The sequence below is a fragment of the Pithys albifrons genome, chromosome 3 (genome assembly GCF_047495875.1).
Source record: "Pithys albifrons albifrons isolate INPA30051 chromosome 3, PitAlb_v1, whole genome shotgun sequence".
NCBI classification, from domain to species: domain Eukaryota; kingdom Metazoa; phylum Chordata; class Aves; order Passeriformes; family Thamnophilidae; genus Pithys; species Pithys albifrons.
Genome location: NC_092460.1, coordinates 68,588 through 89,744, shown reverse-complemented (window position 1 = coordinate 89,744; position 21,157 = coordinate 68,588). Strand labels below are relative to the sequence as shown.

Sequence of the window (21,157 nt, the reverse complement as noted above, 5' to 3'; positions counted from 1 at the left end):
GGTGAGAAGAGCCGAAATCAACCTAAAAATGATAACGAAGAAACCAATACAAATAACATAAAATAATAAATCAAATAGGAGGTTTTGTTGGTGGCCGACGGCGGGAGTGGAAGCCGCGGCTGTAGAAAAAGCGCCGTTCCCCCCGCGCCCGTCGATCCACCGACTTCCCGCTCGGGCCCCGGGCGGCATGCGGGGGGGGGGGAACGAAGGCGCTCGGCTGAGCTGCAGTTCTCGGTCGTGTCCGCCAGGCGGCGCCGGCGAGGCAGACGGGGGGCGGCCGAGGGCGGGATTCGAACCGGCGTTTGGGGAGAGAGAGCCGCGTCCCAGGCGGGCGCCTTGACCGCTCGGCCAGCGGGGCGGGGGCGTGGTCACGGTGGGGCGTGTCCAGCCGGTGCGGGATGGGCGCGGCCACGGGGGGTCGGAACCGCGCTTCGCGCCCTTTAACATTCAAAAAATATGACGAAAACTACATGAAAAATCTAAGAGTCCCCCCGGTGGGGTGCCGCGCCGCCGGCGGGGAGGGGGAGCGAGCAGAGGGCTGGATCCGACGAGACTGACAGGCGCGCCCGCCGGTGGGTGCCGTTCTGCCGGCGGGAAGGCAGAGCTAGCTGGGGGCTGTGCCGCCTCCGGCTTCGCCGCTCTGCCCTCTCTGCTCGCTCCCGGCACGACCCCCGCCCCTCCGCCCCCCCCGCCACACGCGGCCCGAGCGGGCCCGAAGCCTCCGCGGCGCGGCCCTGGCCCGGCGCTCCGGGGAACGAGGGGGCTGCGGGCGGCGGGCCCAGCCAAGGAGCCCCTCGGGGCAGCTTAACATTGCAAGTTGCTCGGGCCTCCCCCAGCTCTCCATTTCTTCTCTGCAGAACACAGCTGGACTCTGGCTGCCCCGGGAGAACTGGAGACCCCGAGTACCTCCCGGGGACCGCCACGATTCTCCCAGGGACTTAAAACGCTCCCCGCCCCACCGCCCCCGTCCCACTCCGAGACTTCCAGGTACCTCCATGGTCCTACAGGAACCCCCAAGGACCCCCAACGCCCCCAGGAGACCCCCCAGGGACTCCCACCATCTCCCGGAAGCCTTCTGGGACACTCGTGGACAGAGAAGGAACACCAGAGACGCCAAACAGCCCCCGGGATCTACCGGGACTTCCTTTTTTTTATGGATTTGGTTTGCATACTTTCCTGTATTTTTTATATTACAAAGCCTGCAAAATAAAACGAGGCGCCGCAAAGCCTTCTGAGTTCCACCGACGCTTCCGGGACTCATTCCTTTTTCATGTCGGTTTCCTCAAATTTTTAATTTTATTTTTAATTTTATTTCTTTTATTCCGTTTTTACCATTACGGGCCGTGCAGGGCGGGCACGCCCCCGCCTTGCTGGCCACGCCTCCGCCCCGCTGGCCGAGCGGTCAAGGCGCCCGCCTGGGACGCGGCTCTCTCTCCCCAAACGCCGGTTCGAATCCCGCCCTCGGCCGCCCCCCGTCTGCCTCGCCGGCGCCGCCTGGCGGACACGGCCGGGAACTGCACCGCAGTCCAGCCCCCACCACCACGAATGCCCGCCGGGACCCGAGCGGCGAAGGCGCTGCACGGGCCGGGGAGCGGCTCTTTCTCTGCAGACGCGCCTTCCACTCCCACCGTCGCCCAATAGCGAAAGCTCTTATTTTATTTTTTATTTTATGTCATTTTTGGTTGCTCTTTTGTCACACTTGTTAGCTTTATCTTTTTAAATTTTGATTTTTTAAATTGATTTTTTTGTACTTACATTAATTTTTCTCCTTTTTTGGAGAGTTTGCAGGCACAGAACCTGCAGCACAGACACAGCTGAGGGCTCAGGGACACTCAGCAGGCACAGAACCTGCAGCACAGGCACAGCTGAGGGCTCAGGGACACTCAGCAGGCACAGACAGAGCAGCACAGACACAGCAGAGGGCTCAGGGACACTCAGCATGCACAGAACCTGCAGCACAGACACAGCAGAGGGCTCAGGGACACTCAGCATGCACAGAACCTGCAGCACAGACACAGCAGAGGGCTCAGGGACACTCAGCCACTGCCATGGCTCTTCATGCACAGGGCACAAGCTCAGACACTCTGAGAGCAGCAGTTATTGAGGGTGAAACAGCTCATCTCTCAGACAATCTTTACTTACCCAAATCTTGAACAAAACAAACACTATCTGGGGTAAGAGTTAGCTGTGCACTCAAAATGTCTAATTTTATATGAGCTGCCTGAATCTCCCACGTCCATGCAACTGAACAGGAGACAACCATTAGTTATAGGCCATCAAGGGGATAAATCTTCATCTTTTAAATAGCATATATTTGAGCTGATTGCTAAACTAAGTGCTGTGAAAAATAAGGCCTTTCTGAGGTTACCAGGAAAACCTTACAAAAGCCAAGTTCCAATGAACAAGAAGACACAGCAAGATCTTGCCTTCTGCCTACAACACACTTCATTTTGCTGATTATCAAACCTTAGCAAGAGACCATTCTCACAGAGGCATTTCTTCTCTGCTGAATGCAGCCCAGGGATGCAGAGCCCAAGCCACCTACCCTGCCTGGGCACGCTGTGAACCAGCTGGATCCTGGGATTGTTCACCATTTGCCCCACAGGATCATGTTCTTCCTTCGCAGCAAAAGCCAGCTGGGAGAATGCAGTCTGATAGCCTGGAGTATCCTCTGTGTCAATGAAGTGCTCCTTGTCAGGGGTCGTGTCATCCTCAGGCAGCTCAAACAAGCCAAGGAGGGAGGGCCTGCAGCAAAGGAATCCTGGGGGGAGAGGGGAGGGGAACAGTGAACAGGTGAGGACAGCCTGTGCTTCACAAGAACGCTCAGATTACCTGGAACCCCTTTGCAGGGACTTGCTTAACTCCTGGCACCGTCCCTGTCCCAGGGAAGCTGCACTAGGACTGTGGGTCTGGGTCCTTTCCAGGCACAATGCAGCTGCTCATATTAACAGCATCAGCAATGCCCTCATTTTTTAGCAGCTCAAATTGCTGTGATACAAACCCAAGAATAGCAATTCTTTTCCAGATTACAGCTTTTCTCTAAGTACATTCAAAAAGAGTTCTAGTCCTGGATCCGGTTACTGTCATTCAATTTGGGCTACCTGAGCCCCCAGACTGCTGGACTGCCTTTCAATCTCCAGAGCTTTCCCCCAGATTCCACTTTCAGGCTAAGACACTACAGCCTGTCAGGTTGTGAGTATTCTCAGGCCTCCTGACTATGACAGTTACAAGTCAAAAGTGGGCCCAGCTTTCCAGAAGGAATGCAAGCTGACAGTAGCCTAATTCCCTTCAGTGGAGCTCTACTCAGCCAAATCCAGGCTCAAACACATCTCAAACCAGCTCTGCCATTTGCTTTGAAAACACACTTCCCTTTGTGCAGTGAAGGATGAAAAGGTATGAAAAGCCTCAAGCTGAGTCTCACCACAACAGTGGGCCTGAAGAAATGCCAAAGGAGTTTATTGGAGGGGCCTATTCTGGTGAAAGCTCCTACTTTCCAGACCTCCAACAGCATCACCAGCAGACCCTGAAGAAGTGTGGCACCTACCACAGCTTGGGGTACTCAGTGTCCATCACGGGAGGACATTCTGTTAATGTCTTGGTGATGCCAACAGCACGGATCTGCTTTTCAACTTGTCCCAGACTCTTTCTGGATTTCAGGAATCATCATTTTCTGCAAAACCATTCCAAACCTGTTAGTGTGACATTTAGAGAAAATGTCTTAGAATGATTTATCACCCTATGGTGACCAAAGAAAAGGAGAAACCACACAAAGCACCAGGAAACAGAGAACACAAGACAATTTGTTTCTTAACAATTGCTGCCCTCTTACATAGATGTTTACACATATAAACTTGTTACAAAGGATAAAAACCAGAGACAGCAATGATTCCCTTTTATGACCCGCTCAGGAGATCAGTAACTTGAACTATCAGTGAGGAACTGTGGGCAGAAAATCAGAAATGAACCCCAAAAGGAGAGGCACCCGGGCAGTCAGATTAGCGCCAAACCTCCTTTGCCATTTCAGCCAGAGAGACAACTCTTTCCTGCTTCAAAGGCAAAAACTGCACAGCAGCCTGAAATACAACCCAAGCCAACAGAACACACTCCCTTTGGCTGTATGCTGCCAAGTATTTCCTGCAGAGCTCATGCCCCATTTCCTGTGCCATACTGGTTAATGAAGAGGAGAAAGCAACGAGAAAAAGGATGAAGTAAAACTCCAGATGAAAACAAGAGAATTGCTTTAGAGTCAGCAGCAAAATGCATTCTAAGAAGGAAACAGAAAGGGCAGCCTTCATAAATGTTCCCTTTTACTGAAGGGCATTAAGTTGCTGCTCCAAAGTTTGCCTAAAAACTGCTCATCTTCTCCGGCACCACAACACTGAAACGTGGAACGCTGGAAGCACCACTTCCATTTGGTTGGTGGAACACCATTGGAAGAACCCTGTAATTCTTGCTCCTCTACAGGAGGCATCAAGCAGATTTTAAAGGATTAATAACAGACCTTGTGTGATCTGTGTAGAGATAACATCACGAATTTCATCAGCATGGCCATCTGCCTGGGGATGATTTCAACAATGTGTCACAGCTTTGACAGAGGAACGTAAACCCTTCCTCAGAACTTTATTCCCATGAAGGCCAAAATGACACAAAAGCATGGAATGTTTCCCAGCATGAACACAAACTGCAGAGAGCAGTGGTCAGAATGGCTGTGCTGTGTGACAGGGCAAGTGTGTTGCTATTAGCTGGAGATTAAATGGAGACACTTTCAGACAAGTAACGACATCACACACACCAGGAAAGGAGGAGAACTACACAAGTCCTTTAGTTCCATTCCCTCAGTTTTCATGGAGTGTCACCTGCTGTGGCCACTGCCCTTTATGCCCCCTTGACTCCAGAGCATTTTGGAGCAAGTCCCTGGAGCCACCAGAGTCCCACCCATGTACAGGATGCCTGATCTGTGCAACTGCACACTCTGAACCACTCGTGTCACACTGGAGCTTTTCAGAGCAAGGAACTTACTTTTGATAAGTTTTGTTGGTTTGGAACTTGGAAGTCTTTGGAATAGCAGAATGAAGACCTGTTTCCTGTACCAGTCAACTGATTCACTGGAAATTTAAAAGAACAGTTATTCAGTTCACAGTGGGCTTTGAATGGTGCTGTCACTTTACAGAAAACACAGATAAAGTTGTTCCCATCTCTTTAACTGATAAATGTGACATTTTTGCTCCTGAAGTGTTAACCTTTGGCATGACTGCACACTGCAGAACCAAAGCCCACAGAAGTCAGTTTTGAATGCAATTTGAGCTCATACTCACGGGGGCATATGCTCCATGATGCTGTTTAGCAGGTCAAAGCCTTGGGGACCACTGGCTTTCAAGGCAATCAGCTTCAGGAATCCCCCCAACACTCCAGGCTGCAAGGAAAGCAAACATGAAGCTCTAGGCAACTGTTCTTCCTAAGTGGCCCAGCAGAAAGTTGGCTCTGACCATCGAAGACACACACCAGTGCAAAAGCATCCCTAACCTAAACCAGGATTCTGATCCTGCAGTGCAGGACAAGGAAGACACGTTGTGGCTCCTTCTCACTCACTCACTCACTCCACTCACTACACTCACTCCCTCACTCACTCACTCCCTCACTCCACTCACTCCACTCACTCATTCACTCCCTCACTCCCTCACTCACTCACCCACTCCACTCACTCCCTCACTCCGTCCACTCACTCACTCCCTCACTCCCTCACTCACTCCACTCACTCACTCCACTCACTCACTCTCCTCAAGCCTGTTCTGAACACAAGCCCTGAGAGTTCTGCTGGTCCGCATGTTCCACAGGAAGCAAACAAGGCAAGAAAATTCTGGGAAACTGCCACTTGCCAAAACCAAGTGCAGGAATTTTCCATCTCGGCTGACAAAAGCACAGGAGCCCAGGATTCACCTCACCCCCAGGACGGGAAAGCACCCACCGAGCTGCATGCAGAGTATTTGTCCGTGCATGGAGTGCCACTGAGGCCCAGCCCAGCCCAGCCCCTGCCCCGCGGCCCCGGCACTCACGATCTTGGCGGCGGCGCTGCGGGCGATGGTGCCGGCGCCGCGCTCCAGGAACGCCTCTGCAGCAGCCGCACCGGCGGCGGGATGTTCCCCGCGCGCTCCCGCGGCACCGGCTGCGGCAGGTGCGGGAAAACAGCGCCATGAACGAACACGGGATGTGGCATCGAGGAGGAGACGCAGCACTGCCGACAGCGCTTCGTACTCCGCGCCTGCGCAGTAGCGACGGCGCTGGGTACTCCGCGCGTGCGCAGTAGCGACGAAGCGCGCTGTACTCCGCGCGTGCGCAGTAGCGACAAAGTTCCGTACTCCGCGCATGCGCAGTAGCGACACCGCTCGGTACTCCGCGCGTGCGCAGTAGCGACGAAGCGCCGTACTCCGCGCGTGCGCAGTAGCGACGAAGCGCCGTACTCCGCGCGTGCGCAGTAGCGACAGCGCGCTGTACTCCGCGCATGCGCAGTAGCGACAGCGCGCTGTACTCCGCGCGTGCGCAGTAGTGACGGCGCTCTGTACTCCGCGCGTGCGCAGTAGCGACAAAGTTCCGTACTCCGCGCGTGCGCAGTAGGGACAAAGTTCCGTACTCCGCGCGTGCGCAGTAGCGACTGCGGCCTGTACTCCGCGCATGCGCAGTAGCGACTGCGACCTGTACTCCGCGCGTGCGCAGTAGCGACGAAGTTCCGTACTCCGCGCGTGCGCAGTAGCGACGGCGCTCTGTACTCCGCGCGTGCGCAGTAGCGACTGCGGCCTGTACTCCGCGCGTGCGCAGTAGCGACTGCGACCTGTACTCCGCGCGTGCGCAGTAGCGACGACGTTCCGTACTCCGCGCGTGCGCAGTAGCGACGGCGCTCTGTACTCGGCGCGTGCGCAGTAGCGACTGCGGCCTGTACTCCGCGCGTGCGCAGTAGCGACTGCGACTTGTACTCCGCGCGTGCGCAGTAGCGACGAAGTTCCGTACTCCGCGCGTGCGCAGTAGCGACGGCGCTCTGTACTCCGCGCGTGCGCAGTAGCGACCGAGCTCCCTCTGCCGAAGCGCCGGTTCGAATCCCGCCCTCGGCCGCCCCCTCTCCCTCGCCGACGCCGCCTGGCGGACACGGCCGGGAACTGCAGCGCACTCCAGCACCCTGCGTGGTGCCCCGCGTGTCGCCGCGGAGGGGGCAGCAGCCCTGGAGGGCTCTGCTGGTCCCGCCATGGTCTGAGGGGCGGCACCAGCCGGACTGGGTCAGCCAGGGTGGGTCTGTCACGGCCGCGCCGCTTCTCTCGCACGTACGTTCCGCCTCCTGGCACGGGATCCTGCCCCCCCCCCCCCCCCGTCACGTATTTCCCGCCTCTCCAGCAGGGGCTTTTCCCGCCCCTCCCCTCAGCTGCGCTGCCCCGCCCACCGTGAGGGGCTCAAGGAAAGGAGAGGCGAGGCGCCATTTTACGCCGATGCGGGGGGCACGGGGCGCAGAGCGGTCGTGTCGGAGAGCAGTGAGGTGTCTGTGGCGTTACTGAGGGGAGAGGTCAGGTATGGCACAGCCTCAAAGCGATGTAAAGCCAAGGGAACCGTGGGGGCAGAGCTGGGACATGTTTTGAGGGGAAAAGGCGAGGTAAAGTGTTAAGAGTCGTCCCCGGTGAGTGCGTGAGGGAGCCGCGGATTCCCGCCCCCACCCCTCCCGCCGCTCGGGGCAGGGGCGGGGGGCAGAGGCGGGTCCCGCCCGCCGCTCCGGGAGGCACAGGCGGGTCCCCGCCGCTCCGGGAGGGAGAAGGGGTGTCCCCCATGCTCCTGGGGGGCTGTGAGGGCTACACGGACAGCGACAGGTGCCGTGAGGGCGGTGGGGGAGGCTCGGCCGTGCCGTAGCTGTGCCCTTTCCCCGCCGCTCCCCTCAGCCCTGAGGCAGGGCAGGCGAAAGGTGCTTTGAAAAGCTCCGATAAAAGCTTGTAGAGTCGCCCTGGGGCTAATTTTGGGTTGTTAGAGACTAGGGAGTGTTGGACGACAGCATCAGAGCGCAGCAGGGTGTTTCGTGACAATTCTGAGGGAAAAGCAAAAAAAGAGGGTGCCTATGGGGGACAAAATAAACATTTTTCAGAGCAATCTGGCATAACTATTAGGGACAGAATAAACATCTTGGAGGGATATAAGCGTGGGGCCATCCTATTTAAAGACAAAATCAGAAGTACTTCAGGGAAGACATTGGTAGCATTTTCATAGCAGGCATCTGCAAGTTGGCAAGACAATTTAGGTAGGAGAAAGAATGGACATTTAAGCAGGCTGTGCTAAACTAGCATTCTGGATGTGTGCAGTTCTTTTAGTTGTAGAAACTAAACTTGCTGATGGGGTGAAGGAGACAGATTTTTCTGAAAAGAAAATTCACCATCCTAGGGAATGACTCCATAAATTAGGAATACTGTTTTACGTTCTTTCCAATCATGGAGTCAAAGTTTAACAAAGGATCTTGGACGTAATTTTCCTGTAAGAAGAGAAAAAGAATGGTAATAAGTACTTCATGCCGAGTCCAGCCACAGATTTTTCAAGCAGCAAACGGGTTAGAAGGCTGAAAAGGGAGGAAAACAAAAGAAAAGAGGATGAATCACATTAAAATTTTGGTGTGGGTTCAGGAGACAATATATAATGAAAACAAGTACTGCTCCAAGACTTAAGTCCTTGTACAGGAGTAGAGGTTAATAGAGGGACCTCAGGGCTAACCCTCTTCTCTTTATCTTGCAGAAGCTGTCGAGAAACAGATGGAGATGGACATCGAGGAAAGAGTGCAGAGGAGGATCAGCAGCATCGAGGTCAAGAGGGAGCACAAGACAGGCCTTCTGGGCAAACAACTGTCCCTGCCGTCATCGGGACAGACACACATGTTGAAGTGCAGCAGGAACCTTCAGGGTGCCCCGCTGGCTTTCACTGGGCGACCCCCCCGTAAACAGGGCTGGGTCTTTCCTTTGGTGTTTTTAGCCTTTTGCCACGGTTCTCCTTTGGCTGCCCAGGGAGAGCGGGAAACACTGTAAGGAGAGTGAGAGAGCCCTTCTCCACATCCCAGGGGCAAATGGAGGTATCCTGACCGCAGGCCACCGTGTCAGCGGAGCAGGGCTTCTTTGTTTCCCTTGGTGCCTTAGTGCCTGGTGGCGGCTGCTGGCCACGGTGACCCCCCTGTAGCCTGGGCATGTCACAGCCTGTGTTCGTTGTCCAGCCTTGAAGCCGCCCTGCGTAGTCAGGGGCTTGAAGTGTCTGGGCAGGCCAGGGCAAGTCTGAGGCCGTGTTCTCCCGCTGCTGGGCGTCAGGAATGGCTCGCCGCAGGTTGCTGCTCAGAGCTTGCTCCCTCTCCTGGGACGTTGCCCCTTTGTGTTTCTGTCTTGTCTTTGTCGGTGTGAGTGAGAGAGCGAGCGTGTCCCTTGGTCCCCCTAGAAAAGCAGGTAGCGTAGCTTAGGCTTCCCAGGAGGGAAAGAGGGGCTCTTTGTAGGAAGCTGTGGGGTGCCATCCGTACTGCACAGCAGCAGGTGGCCGCCTTAGACACGGCCTGGCTTGTGCAGAGGCCACGAGGGCCTGGCAATGTGGAGGGGCTTCACAGCTGCCAACGAGCAGAGCACATGACATGGCCCAGCTACAGGGCGTCACAGTGGACGACAGGCGCCAGCAGCCACAAAAGGTGGCAAGGCAATAAAGAAAGCCGTGCCCTGTTTTCAGGGTGGGCTGGGGTTGGGAGAGCTCCATTTCCCATCGGGGGTGAAGAATGGGAGTCTCACCCTCTTTCCAGGGTTGCCCTCTCTCTTCGGGCAGCCAACGGAGCACCGTTAGGGGGGAGGGTGTCTGGGTTCCCCCGAGGCGGAGAGAAGGAGCCTCCGCAGGCCTTTGGACCCAGGGCCGCCCGTAAGTCTGGGCCAGTGCCCTGGAGTCCCGGGCACTTTGCAGACTAGCAGCGTCTCGAGCCCTCTGTAGTCAGAGGTGCAGCCTCGTTGGCCAGTGCTTTGTATGCCCAGCTTCCTTTGCCCAGAGGGCCTGGCTCCCAGCAGCAGACAGGGCGTCGCCGTGACCACTCAAGGTGAGGTTTGGAGAGGTTTGTGTCAGTGGGGGGCTCTGTGGGTGGGTTTGGAGTGACTTGGAGGTCTCCCTCTGGGGATGTAGGGTCCCGGTTTACTTCCTACGGAGGAGCTGGTGTTTCTCACACCTGCCTGTGTCCTCCTTCCTTTGCAGAAACCATGGGAGAAGAGAGCGGCGGCATCGTGCGGACGGCAGTGCTGACGTGGGAAAACGCGGAGGTGGCACCAGTGGAAGTTGGAGCGTTGTGTGGAGCCGTGGGGGGGTGTGGTGGGAGCGGGCAGGTGATGGTGGCTTGGGGAGCTCGCTCTGGGTGCCCGTTTCACTGACTTGAAGGAGTTGGAGCTTCTCGGACTCAACTGTGTTATTCTCTTTGCTTGACGGAAGCCATCCGAGAAGAAAGCAGAGCCAGGAGCGCGGGACGGCGAGGCAAAAGAGTTCAGAAGAGGATCAGCAGCGTCGAGGTCAAGAGGGAGCACAAGAAAGGCCTTCTGGGCAAATGAACCTCTTTGCCATCACGGGGTCAGGCATACACGTAGGAGTGCGTCGGGCACCTTCACGGTGCCCCCGCTGGCTTTGCGCTGGGTGACCCCCCCCCCCCCCGTAAACAGGGCTGGGTCTTTCCTTTGGTAGTGTTGGCCTTTTGCCACGGTTCTCCTTTGGCTGCCCAGAAAGAGGGGGACAACCCTGTAAGGAAGAGGGAGAGTCCCCTTGGCCACACCCGATAGGAGAATGCAGGTCACCCGACCCCTGCCCACCCTGTAAACAGGGCAGGGCTTTTTTTTTTGCCTTGGCTCCTTTGTGCCTGCTGACGGCTGCTGGCCACTGTGACCCCCTGTAGCTGGGCCGCGTCACAGCCGCTGTTCTTTGGCCAGCCGGGAAGCCCTTCAGTGTAGTCAGGCCCTTGAGGCCTCTGTGCAGGCCAGGGCGAGTCTGAGGCCGTTGTCTCCTGCTTGTGGGCGGTAGGGATGGCTCGCCGCAGGTTGCTGCTCAGAGCTTGCTCCCTCTCCTGGGACGTTGCCCCTTTGTGTCTCTGTCTTGTCTTTGTCGGTGTGAGTGAGAGAGCGAGCGTGTCCCTTGGTCCCCCTAGAAAAGCAAGTAGCGTAGCTTAGGCTTCCCAGGAGGGAAAGAGGGGCTGTGTGCAACAACCGGGGCGTGCCCTCAAAACCCACAGCCGGAGACACGGCCCAGCCTCGGCCCTTCTTTCCGTTGAGGCAGCAAAGCCTCTCGGTGACCCGCCTGTAGCCAGGGCCTGGGTCTGTGCCAGTGCTGCTGGTGATGTGCCAGCATGTGCCCGCCCTGTCTTCAGGGCTGGGGCCCTGTCCTCGCGACCTTAGGCCGTGGAGGGCTTTGTTGGGGGTGCTGAGCCTAGAAGGGGCAGCCTTGTAAGCGGGGCTTTGTACGACCCCAGTGCTCGGCGGGCGGTTGAAGGGAGTCCCTGTAATCAGGTGGGTATTCCTGGCCCTGGCCGTTCCGAGGTCCAGGGCCGGGAGGTGTGCAGCTCCCTGTCCGTGGAGGAAGGCCCCCAGGCCTTAGGCCGTTAGCTGTTTTTCCTGGTACTGGAATCTTATTGCTATTAGTGCAGGGGGAAGCAGAGTCCTGTGGCTCCCTGGGTGTGCACCCGACCGTAATCGGGGTGCGGGTCTGGCAGCCTCGGTGCTCCCTCAGCTGGCAGGCTGTGCGGGGCGACCGCCCCGTTAGCGGGGAGCGGGTCTGGGTGCCCTCGAGGCGGAGAGAAGGAGCCTCCGCAGGCCTTTGGGCCCAGGGCCGCCCGTAAGTCTGGGCCAGTGCCCTGGAGTCCTGGGCACTTTGCAGACTAGCAGAGTCTCGAGCCCTCTGTAGTCAGAGGTGCAGCCTCGTTGGCCAGTGCTTTGTATGCCCAGCTTCCTTTGCCCAGAGGGCCTGGCTCCCAGCAGCAGACGGGGCGTCGCTGTGACCACTCAAGGTGAGGTTTGGAGAGGTTTGTGTCAGTGGGGGGCTCTGTGGGTGGGTTTGGAGTGACTTGGAGGTCTCCCTCTGGAGATGTAGGGTCCCGGTTTACTTCCTACGGAGGAGCTGGTGTTTCTCACACCTGCCTGTGTCCTCCTTCCTTTGCAGAAACCATGGGAGAAGAGAGCGGCGGCATTGTGCGGACGGCAGTGCTGATGTGGGAAAACGCGGAGGTGGCACCAGTGGAAGTTGGAGCGTTGTGTGGAGCCGTAGGGGGGTGTGGTGGGAGCGGGCAGGTGGTGGTGGCTTGGGGAGCTCGCTCTGGGTGCCCGTTTCACTGACTTGAAGGAGTTGGAGCTTCTCGGACTCAACTGTGTTATTCTCTTTGCTTGACGGAAGCCATCCGAGAAGAAAGCAGAGCCAGGAGCGTGGGACGGCGAGGCAAAAGAGTTCAGAAGAGGATCAGCAGCGTCGAGGTCAAGAGGGAGCACAAGAAAGGCCTTCTGGGCAAATGAACCTCTTTGCCATCACGGGGTCAGGCATACACGTAGGAGTGCGTCGGGCACCTTCACGGTGCCCCCGCTGGCTTTGCGCTGGGTGACCCCCCCCCCCGTAAACAGGGCTGGGTCTTTCCTTTGGTAGTGTTGGCCTTTTGCCACGGTTCTCCTTTGGCTGCCCAGAAAGAGGGGGACAACCCTGTAAGGAAGAGGGAGAGTCCCCTTGGCCACACCCGATAGGAGAATGCAGGTCTCCCGACCCCAGCCCACCCTGTAAACAGGGCAGGGCTTTTTTTTTTGCCTTGGCTCCTTTGTGCCTGCTGACGGCTGCTGGCCACTGTGACCCCCTGTAGCTGGGCCGCGTCACAGCCGCTGTTCTTTGGCCAGCCGGGAAGCCCTTGAGCGTAGTCAGGCCCTTGAGGCCTCTGTGCAGGCCAGGGCGAGTCTGAGGCCGTTGTCTCCTGCTTGTGGGAGGTAGGGACGGCTCGCCGCAGGTTGCTGCTCAGAGCTTGCTCCCTCTCCTGGGACGCTGCCCCTTTGTGTCTCTGTCTTGTCTTTGTCGGTGTGAGTGAGAGAGCGAGCGTGTCCCTTGGTCCCCCTAGAAAAGCAGGTAGCGTAGCTTAGGCTTCCCAGGAGGGAAAGAGGGGCTGTGTGCAACAACCGGGGCGTGCCCTCAAAACCCACAGACGGAGACACGGCCCAGCCTCGGCCCTTCTTTCCGTTGAGGCAGCAAAGCCTCTCGGTGACCCGCCTGTAGCCAGGGCCTGGGTCTGTGCCAGTGCTGCTGGTGATGTGCCAGCATGTGCCCGCCCTGCCTTCAGGGCTGGGGCCCTGTCCTCGCGACCTTAGGCCGTGGAGGGCATTGTTGGGGGTGCCGAGCCTAGAAGGGGCAGCCTTGTAAGCGGGGCTTTGTACGACCCCAGTGCTCGGCGGGCGGTTGGAGGGAGCCCCTGTAATCAGGTGGGTATTCCTGGCCCTGGCCGTTCCGAGGTCCAGGGCCGGGAGGTGTGCAGCTCCCTGTCCGTGAAGGAAGGCCCCCAGGCCTTAGGCCGTTAGCTGTTTTTCCTGGTACTGGAATCTTATTGCTATTAGTGCAGGGGGAAGCCGAGTCCTGTGGCTCCCTGGGTGTGCACCTGCCCGTAATCGGGGTGCGGGTCTGGGAGCCTCGGTGCTCCCTCAGCTGGCAGGCTGTGCGGGGCGACCGCCCCGTTAGCGGGGAGCGGGTCTGGGTGCCCTCGAGGCGGAGAGAAGGAGCCTCCGCAGGCCTTTGGGCCCAGGGCCGCCCGTAAGTCTGGGCCAGTGCCCTGGAGTCCCGGGCACTTTGCAGACTAGCAGCGTCTCGAGCCCTCTGTAGTCAGAGGTGAAGCCTCGTTGGCCAGTGCTTTGTATGCCCAGCTTCCTTTGCCCAGAGGGCCTGGCTCCCAGCAGCAGACGGGGCGTCGCCGTGACCACTCAAGGTGAGGTTTGGAGAGGTTTGTGTCAGTGGGGGGCTCTGTGGGTGGGTTTGGAGTGACTTGGAGGTCTCCCTCTGGGGATGTAGGGTCCCGGTTTACTTCCTACGGAGGAGCTGGTGTTTCTCACACCTGCCTGTGTCCTCCTTCCTTTGCAGAAACCATGGGAGAAGAGAGCGGCGGCATCGTGCGGACGGCAGTGCTGACGTGGGAAAACGCGGAGGTGGCACCAGTGGAAGTTGGAGCGTTGTGTGGAGCCGTGGGGGGGTGTGGTGGGAGTGGGCAGGTGATGGTGGCTTGGGGAGCTCGCTCTGGGTGCCCGTTTCACTGACTTGAAGGAGTTGGAGCTTCTCGGACTCAACTGTGTTATTCTCTTTGCTTGACGGAAGCCATCCGAGAAGAAAGCAGAGCCAGGAGCGCGGGACGGCGAGGCAAAAGAGTTCAGAAGAGGATCAGCAGCGTCGAGGTCAAGAGGGAGCAGAAGAAATGCTCTTCTGGCAAACTCTCCCGGCCATCACCGAGACAGGCATACACGTAGGAGTGCGGTGGGCACCTTCTGGTTGGCTTTTTGCTGGGCAACTCTCCATGTAAACGGGGTACGGTGTTATTGGCCTTTTGCCACGGTTCTCCTTTGGCTGCCCGTAGAGAGGGGGCGACCTTGGAAGGAGGGTGAGAGTCCGCTTGGCCTCACCTGATAGGCGAATGCAGTTCTCCGGACCGCAGCCCACCGTGTAAGCAGCAGGGCTTTTTTTTCTTTGCCTTGGCACCTTGAGCCTGGTGGCGGCTGCTGGCCACGGTGACCCCCCTGTAGCCTGGGCATGTCACAGCCTGTGTTCATTGTCCAGCTTTGAAGCCGCCCTGCGTAGTCAGGCGCTTGAGGTGTCTGGGCAGGCCAGCGCGAGTCTGAGGCCGTGTTCTCCCGCTGCTGGGCGTCAGGAATGGCTCGCCACAGGTTGCTGCTCAGAGCTTGCTCCCTCTCCTGGGACGTTGCCCCTTTGTGTCTCTGTCTTGTCTTTGTCGGTGTGAGTGAGAGAGCGAGCGTGTCCCTTGGTCCCCCTAGAAAAGCAGGTAGCGTAGCTTAGGCTTCCCAGGAGGGAAAGAGGGGCTCTGTGTAGCAAGCTGTGGGGTGCCATCCGTACTGCACAGCAGCAGAAGGCAATGCTCTCAGACTTGGCCTGGCTTGTGGAGGGGCTTCGAGGCTGGCCAGAGAGCAGAGGCTAGCCTCAGCCCTTCTTTCCGAGGAGGCAGCAAAGCCTCTCGGTGGCCCACCTGTAGCCTTGGTCCCTTGGTTTCTCTTGGACTCCTGTTCTGTGTCACTGGGTCCCTGAGGATGTTGGGGCTTCTTGGGGGTTTCTCTAGGACACTGTAAGTTCCTGGCGGTCCCCGGGTCTCTGGGGCTGGCAGAGTGCAGCTGTGCTCTGCAGAGAAGAAGTGGAGCACTGAGAGACTCAAGCAAATAAGAAAACCATTCCTGATGTGTAAATTATGTACATATGTAGAGTGTCTTAAGTTTAGAGCCTTTGTTTGTTTAAATAGAAATTGTGTTCTTATAAGGAGCATCTGAAAAATAAAAATCATTGACTTCATTTAAAACAAAAATGTTATGCAAAGATTGTCATCTTTCCAGAGGCTACTTTTTCCTTTAAGTTTCCACAAATCCTGTTCTGAAAAATACTTTTTGCCCATGCTCAGTAGTCCTCTACTGCTGTCAATTGCTCCATGGTTACCTGGAATGTGTATAACTTCTTCTGTGTAATACATTGTATGCAATTATTTATAACATCACGTTGCTTTCACACTGGGTATAAAGATGTACTGTTGCAATTGGCTTTCATCAAGGTTACTTATTTTGACAATAAAATGATCATCTCGCTCCAAAGGACTGGTAAAACATTCAACTGTGTGAAAATTTTGTGAGCTCAAGAGTACGCACATTGGAATGGAACCTGACCTTTAAGAAGCAGCTGGGCTGCACTCCAAGTGGAGCAGGTAAAAAGTGGTTTGCGTTCAGAATATCAACTCAGGAGACTGTTTTTCAAAAGGGAACTCCAAACTCAATGCTGAATTCTTTACAATGACAACGTGTGCTGATGGTGCACGTGTTCATGGCAGCACTTCCTAATTTCCAAATACCTGCGATTTTCTAGTAATGGTTTCCCCCTGAACTCTGGATCTTCTTTTCTTTTGTTAGTTGATTAAATCCACTCTGTGTAGGGATTTGGTTTAGAGGGTTTTCTGCTGGGTTCTTTTTTGAGGTTTTTTTGGTTGGTTTTCTGCTGTCATGCCTTACATTAGCGTGGCTACAGATGTCAAGAACAATGAGGGCGAAAAGAATCTTGAAGCATTTATATTGTAGTAAATAGTCAAAGGCTGCACTCTCCACTAAATACCGTGTAAGAATATTGTTTTCAAAAAAGCATAGAATTTCAAGGTCAATAAAGAAGAAAACTGTAGAAAATCTGTTGATTCGTTCATCTTTACACTAGTGACTCGATCTTGGGGTCCAAGGCATGGGGCAGCTGTAGCAGCCTCGGGTAAAGAGCTGTTTCCACGTGTGCCCTACTTTTTTTAGGGTAGTTATAGCAATTTGCATAAGGAATGCCATTTATGTTTGTGGGGTGGTATAAATGAGGATGTAAAAACATCCCCTTTGTAACATGCACAGTTCCTTTGGACAGCGGACAGTGTTTTTTCTGAACTCTTGGGATTGATGGAGTACGCTCAGAAATGCCTGCTCTGAAAAGTTGTTTCAATAAACTCATCTGGTGAAGGAGTTGTTGGGGCTGCAACTCGGGAAGCTTTGTTCCTTTAGGAAGGGAGCAAAGGCAATTCCGTGGGTGCCGGCCGACTTTCCACATGTCAGCCCAAAAAGCTGCTGGTGCTGGCAGCAAACAGTCTGTGTGGGGGAGGTAAAGGCCGGGTGGCTCCTGACTGGCACTGCTTGTGGGAGCTTTGGCAGGGGAACCTGGAGACCAGGTGAGAAGAGCCGAAATCAACCTAAAAATGGTAACGAAGAAACCAATACAAATAACATAAAATAATAAATCAAATAGGAGGTTTTGTTGGTGGCCGACGGCGGGAGTGGAAGCCGCGGCTGTAGAAAAAGCGCCGTTCCCCCCGCGCCCGTCGATCCACCGACTTCCCGCTCGGGCCCCGGGCGGCATGCGGGGGGGGGGGGAACGAAGGCGCTCGGCTGAGCTGCAGTTCTCGGTCGTGTCCGCCAGGCGGCGCCGGCGAGGCAGACGGGGGGCGGCCGAGGGCGGGATTCGAACCGGCGTTTGGGGAGAGAGAGCCGCGTCCCAGGCGGACGCCTTGACCGCTCGGCCAGCGGGGCGGGGGCGTGGTCACGGTGGGGCGTGTCCAGCCGGTGCGGGATGGGCGCGGCCACGGGGGGTCGGAACCGCGCTTCGCGCCCTTTAACATTCAAAAAATATGACGAAAACTACATGAAAAATCTAAGAGTCCCCCCGGTGGGGTGCCGCGCCGCCGGCGGGGAGGGGGAGCGAGCAGAGGGCTGGATCCGACGAGACTGACAGGCGCGCCCGCCGGTGGGTGCCGTTCTGCCGGCGGGAAGGCGGAGCTAGCTGGGGGCTGTGCCGCCTCCGGCTTCGCCGCTCTGCCCTCTCTGCTCGCTCCCGGCACGACCCCCGCCCCTCCGCCCCCCCGCCACACGCGGCCCGAGCGGGCCCGAAGCCTCCGCGGCGCGGCCCTGGCCCGGCGCTCCGGGGAACGAGGGGGCTGCGGGCGGCGGGCCCAGCCAAGGAGCCCCTCGGGGCAGCTTAACATTGCAAGTTGCTCGGGCCTCCCCCAGCTCTCCATTTCTTCTCTGCAGAACATAGCTGGACTCTGGCTGCCCCGGGAGAACTGGAGACCCCGAGTACCTCCCGGGGACCGCCACGATTCTCCCAGGGACTTAAAACGCTCCCCGCCCCACCGCCCCCGTCCCACTCTGAGACTTCCAGGTACCTCCATGGTCCTACAGGAACCCCCAAGGACCCCCAACGCCCCCAGGAGACCCCCCAGGGACTCCCACCATCTCCCGGAAGCCTTCTGGGACACTCGTGGACACAGAAGGAACACCAGAGACGCCAAACAGCCCCCGGGATCTACCGGGACTTCCTTTTTTTTATGGATTTGGTTTGCATACTTTCCTGTATTTTTTATATTACAAAGCCTGCAAAATAAAACGAGGCGCCGCAAAGCCTTCTGAGTTCCACCGACGCTTCCGGGACTCATTCCTTTTTCATGTCGGTTTCCTCAAATTTTTAATTTTATTTTTAATTTTATTTCTTTTATTCCGTTTTTACCATTACGGGCCGTGCAGGGCGGGCACGCCCCCGCCTTGCTGGCCACGCCCCCGCCCCGCTGGCCGAGCGGTCAAGGCGCCCGCCTGGGACGCGGCTCTCTCTCCCCAAACGCCGGTTCGAATCCCGCCTTCGGCCGCCCCCCGTCTGCCTCGCCGGCGCCGCCTGGCGGACACGACCGAGAACTGCAGCTCAGCCGAGCGCCTTCGTTCCCCCCCCCCCCCGCATGCCGCCCGGGGCCCGAGCGGGAAGTCGGTGGATCGACGGGCGCGGGGGGAACGGCGCTTTTTCTACAGCCGCGGCTTCCACTCCCGCCGTCGGCCACCAACAAAACCTCCTATTTGATTTATTATTTTATGTTATTTGTATTGGTTTCTTCGTTATCATTTTTAGGTTGATTTCGGCTCTTCTCACCTGGTCTCCAGGTTCCCGTGCCAAAGCTCCCACAAGCAGTGCCAGTCAGGAGCCGCCCGGCCTTTACCTCCCCCACACAGACTGTTTGCTGCCAGCACCAGCAGCTTTTTGGGCTGACATGTGGAAAGTCGGCCGGCACCCACGGAATTGCCTTTGCTCCCTTCCTAAAGGAACAAAGCTTCCCGAGTTGCAGCCCCAACAACTCCTTCACCAGATGAGTTTATTGAAACAACTTTTCAGAGCAGGCATTTCTGAGCGTACTCCATCAATCCCAAGAGTTCAGAAAAAACACTGTCCGCTGTCCAAAGGAACTGTGCATGTTACAAAGGGGATGTTTTTACATCCTCATTTATACCACCCCACAAACATAAATGGCATTCATTATGCAAATTGCTATAACTACCCTAAAAAAAGTAGGGCACACGTGGAAACAGCTCTTTACCCGAGGCTGCTACAGCTGCCCCATGCCTTGGACCCCAAGATCGAGTCACTAGTGTAAAGATGAACGAATCAACAGATTTTCTACAGTTTTCTTCTTTATTGACCTTGAAATTCTATGCTTTTTTGAAAACAATATTCTTACACGGTATTTAGTGGAGAGTGCAGCCTTTGACTATTTACTACAATATAAATGCTTCAAGATTCTTTTCGCCCTCATTGTTCTTGACATCTGTAGCCACGCTAATGTAAGGCATGACAGCAGAAAACCAACCAAAAAAACCTCAAAAAAGAACCCAGCAGAAAACCCTCTAAACCAAATCCCTACACAGAGTGGATTTAATCAACTAACAAAAGAAAAGAAGATCCAGAGTTCAGGGGGAAACCATTACTAGAAAATCGCAGGTATTTGGAAATTAGGAAGTGCTGCCATGAACACGTGCACCATCAGCACACGTTGTCATTGTAAAGAATTCAGCATTGAGTTTGGAGTTCCCTTTTGAAAAACAGTCTCCTGAGTTGATATTCTGAACGCAAACCACTTTTTACCTGCTCCACTTGGAGTGCAGCCCAGCTGCTTCTTAAAGGTCAGGTTCCATTCCAATGTGCGTACTCTTGAGCTCACAAAATTTTCACACAGTTGAATGTTTTACCAGTCCTTTGGAGCGAGATGATCATTTTATTGTCAAAATAAGTAACCTTGATGAAAGCCAATTGCAACAGTACATCTTTATACCCAGTGTGAAAGCAAGGTGATGTTATAAATAATTGCATACAATGTATTACACAGAAGAAGTTATACACATTCCAGGTAACCATGGAGCAATTGACAGCAGTAGAGGACTACTGAGCATGGGCACAAAGTATTTTTCAGAACAAGATTTGTGGAAACTTAAAGGAAAAAGTAGCCTCTGGAAAGATGACAATCTTTGCATAACATTTTTGTTTTAAATGAAGTCAATGATTTTTATTTTTCAGATGCTCCTTATAAGAACACAATTTCTATTTAAACAAACAAAGGCTCTAAACTTAAGACACTCTACATATGTACATAATTTACACATCAGGAATGGTTTTCTTATTTGCTTGAGTCTCTCAGTGCTCCACTTCTTCTCTGCAGAGCACAGCTGCACTCTGCCAGCCCCAGAGACCCGGGGACCGCCAGGAACTTACAGTGTCCTAGAGAAACCCCCAAGAAGCCCCAACATCCTCAGGGACCCAGTGACACAGAACAGGAGTCCAAGAGAAACCAAGGGACCAAGGCTACAGGTGGGCCACCGAGAGGCTTTGCTGCCTCCTCAGAAAGAAGGGCTGAGGCTAGCCTCTGCTCTCTGGCCAGCCTCGAAGCCCCTCCACAAGCCAGGCCAAGTCTGAGAGCATTGCCTTCTGCTGCTGTGCAGTACGGATGGCACCCCACAGCTTGCTACACAGAGCCCCTCTTTCCCTCCTGGGAAGCCTAAGCTACGCTACCTGCTTTTCTAGGGGGACCAAGGGACACGCTCGCTCTCTCACTCACACCGACAAAGACAAGACAGAGACACAAAGGGGCAACGTCCCAGGAGAGGGAGCAAGCTCTGAGCAGCAACCTGTGGCGAGCCATTCCTGACGCCCAGCAGCGGGAGAACACGGCCTCAGACTCGCGCTGGCCTGCCCAGACACCTCAAGCGCCTGACTACGCAGGGCGGCTTCAAAGCTGGACAATGAACACAGGCTGTGACATGCCCAGGCTACAGGGGGGTCACCGTGGCCAGCAGCCGCCACCAGGCTCAAGGTGCCAAGGCAAAGAAAAAAAAGCCCTGCTGCTTACACGGTGGGCTGCGGTCCGGAGAACTGCATTCGCCTATCAGGTGAGGCCAAGCGGACTCTCACCCTCCTTCCAAGGTCGCCCCCTCTCTACGGGCAGCCAAAGGAGAACCGTGGCAAAAGGCCAATAACACCGTACCCCGTTTACATGGAGAGTTGCCCAGCAAAAAGCCAACCAGAAGGTGCCCACCGCACTCCTACGTGTATGCCGGTCTCGGTGATGGCCGGGAGAGTTTGCCAGAAGAGCATTTCTTCT

The 21,157-nt window shown here is 55.8% G+C and overlaps 1 protein-coding gene and 3 long non-coding RNA genes across 4 annotated transcripts; 3 read left to right on the top strand and 1 right to left on the bottom strand.

Moving 5' to 3' along the window:
• Positions 1 to 2,116: 2,116 nt before the first annotated feature.
• LOC139669191 (uncharacterized) lies at positions 2,117 to 7,236 on the bottom strand. Its single transcript, XM_071549638.1, has 5 exons — positions 7,059 to 7,236; positions 6,054 to 6,457; positions 5,316 to 5,413; positions 5,020 to 5,105; positions 2,117 to 2,761 (listed from the first exon to the last, which is right to left on the bottom strand). The coding sequence occupies exons 1-5, from the start codon at positions 7,234 to 7,236 to the stop codon at positions 2,379 to 2,381; spliced, it is 1,149 nt and encodes a 382-aa protein (XP_071405739.1). The 3' UTR covers positions 2,117 to 2,378.
• Positions 7,237 to 9,747: 2,511 nt separating this feature from the next.
• Positions 9,748 to 10,785, top strand: LOC139669223 (uncharacterized). The gene is made up of 3 exons (XR_011697206.1): positions 9,748 to 10,069; positions 10,222 to 10,286; positions 10,453 to 10,785. It is a non-coding gene; the product is annotated as an uncharacterized lncRNA (long non-coding RNA).
• Positions 10,786 to 11,972: 1,187 nt separating this feature from the next.
• LOC139669222 (uncharacterized) lies at positions 11,973 to 12,751 on the top strand. The gene is made up of 3 exons (XR_011697205.1): positions 11,973 to 12,010; positions 12,163 to 12,227; positions 12,394 to 12,751. It is a non-coding gene; the product is annotated as an uncharacterized lncRNA (long non-coding RNA).
• A 905-nt stretch (positions 12,752 to 13,656) lies between these two features.
• On the top strand, positions 13,657 to 16,390 carry LOC139669221 (uncharacterized). The gene is made up of 3 exons (XR_011697204.1): positions 13,657 to 13,948; positions 14,101 to 14,165; positions 14,332 to 16,390. It is a non-coding gene; the product is annotated as an uncharacterized lncRNA (long non-coding RNA).
• The last annotated feature ends 4,767 nt before the right edge of the window (positions 16,391 to 21,157 follow it).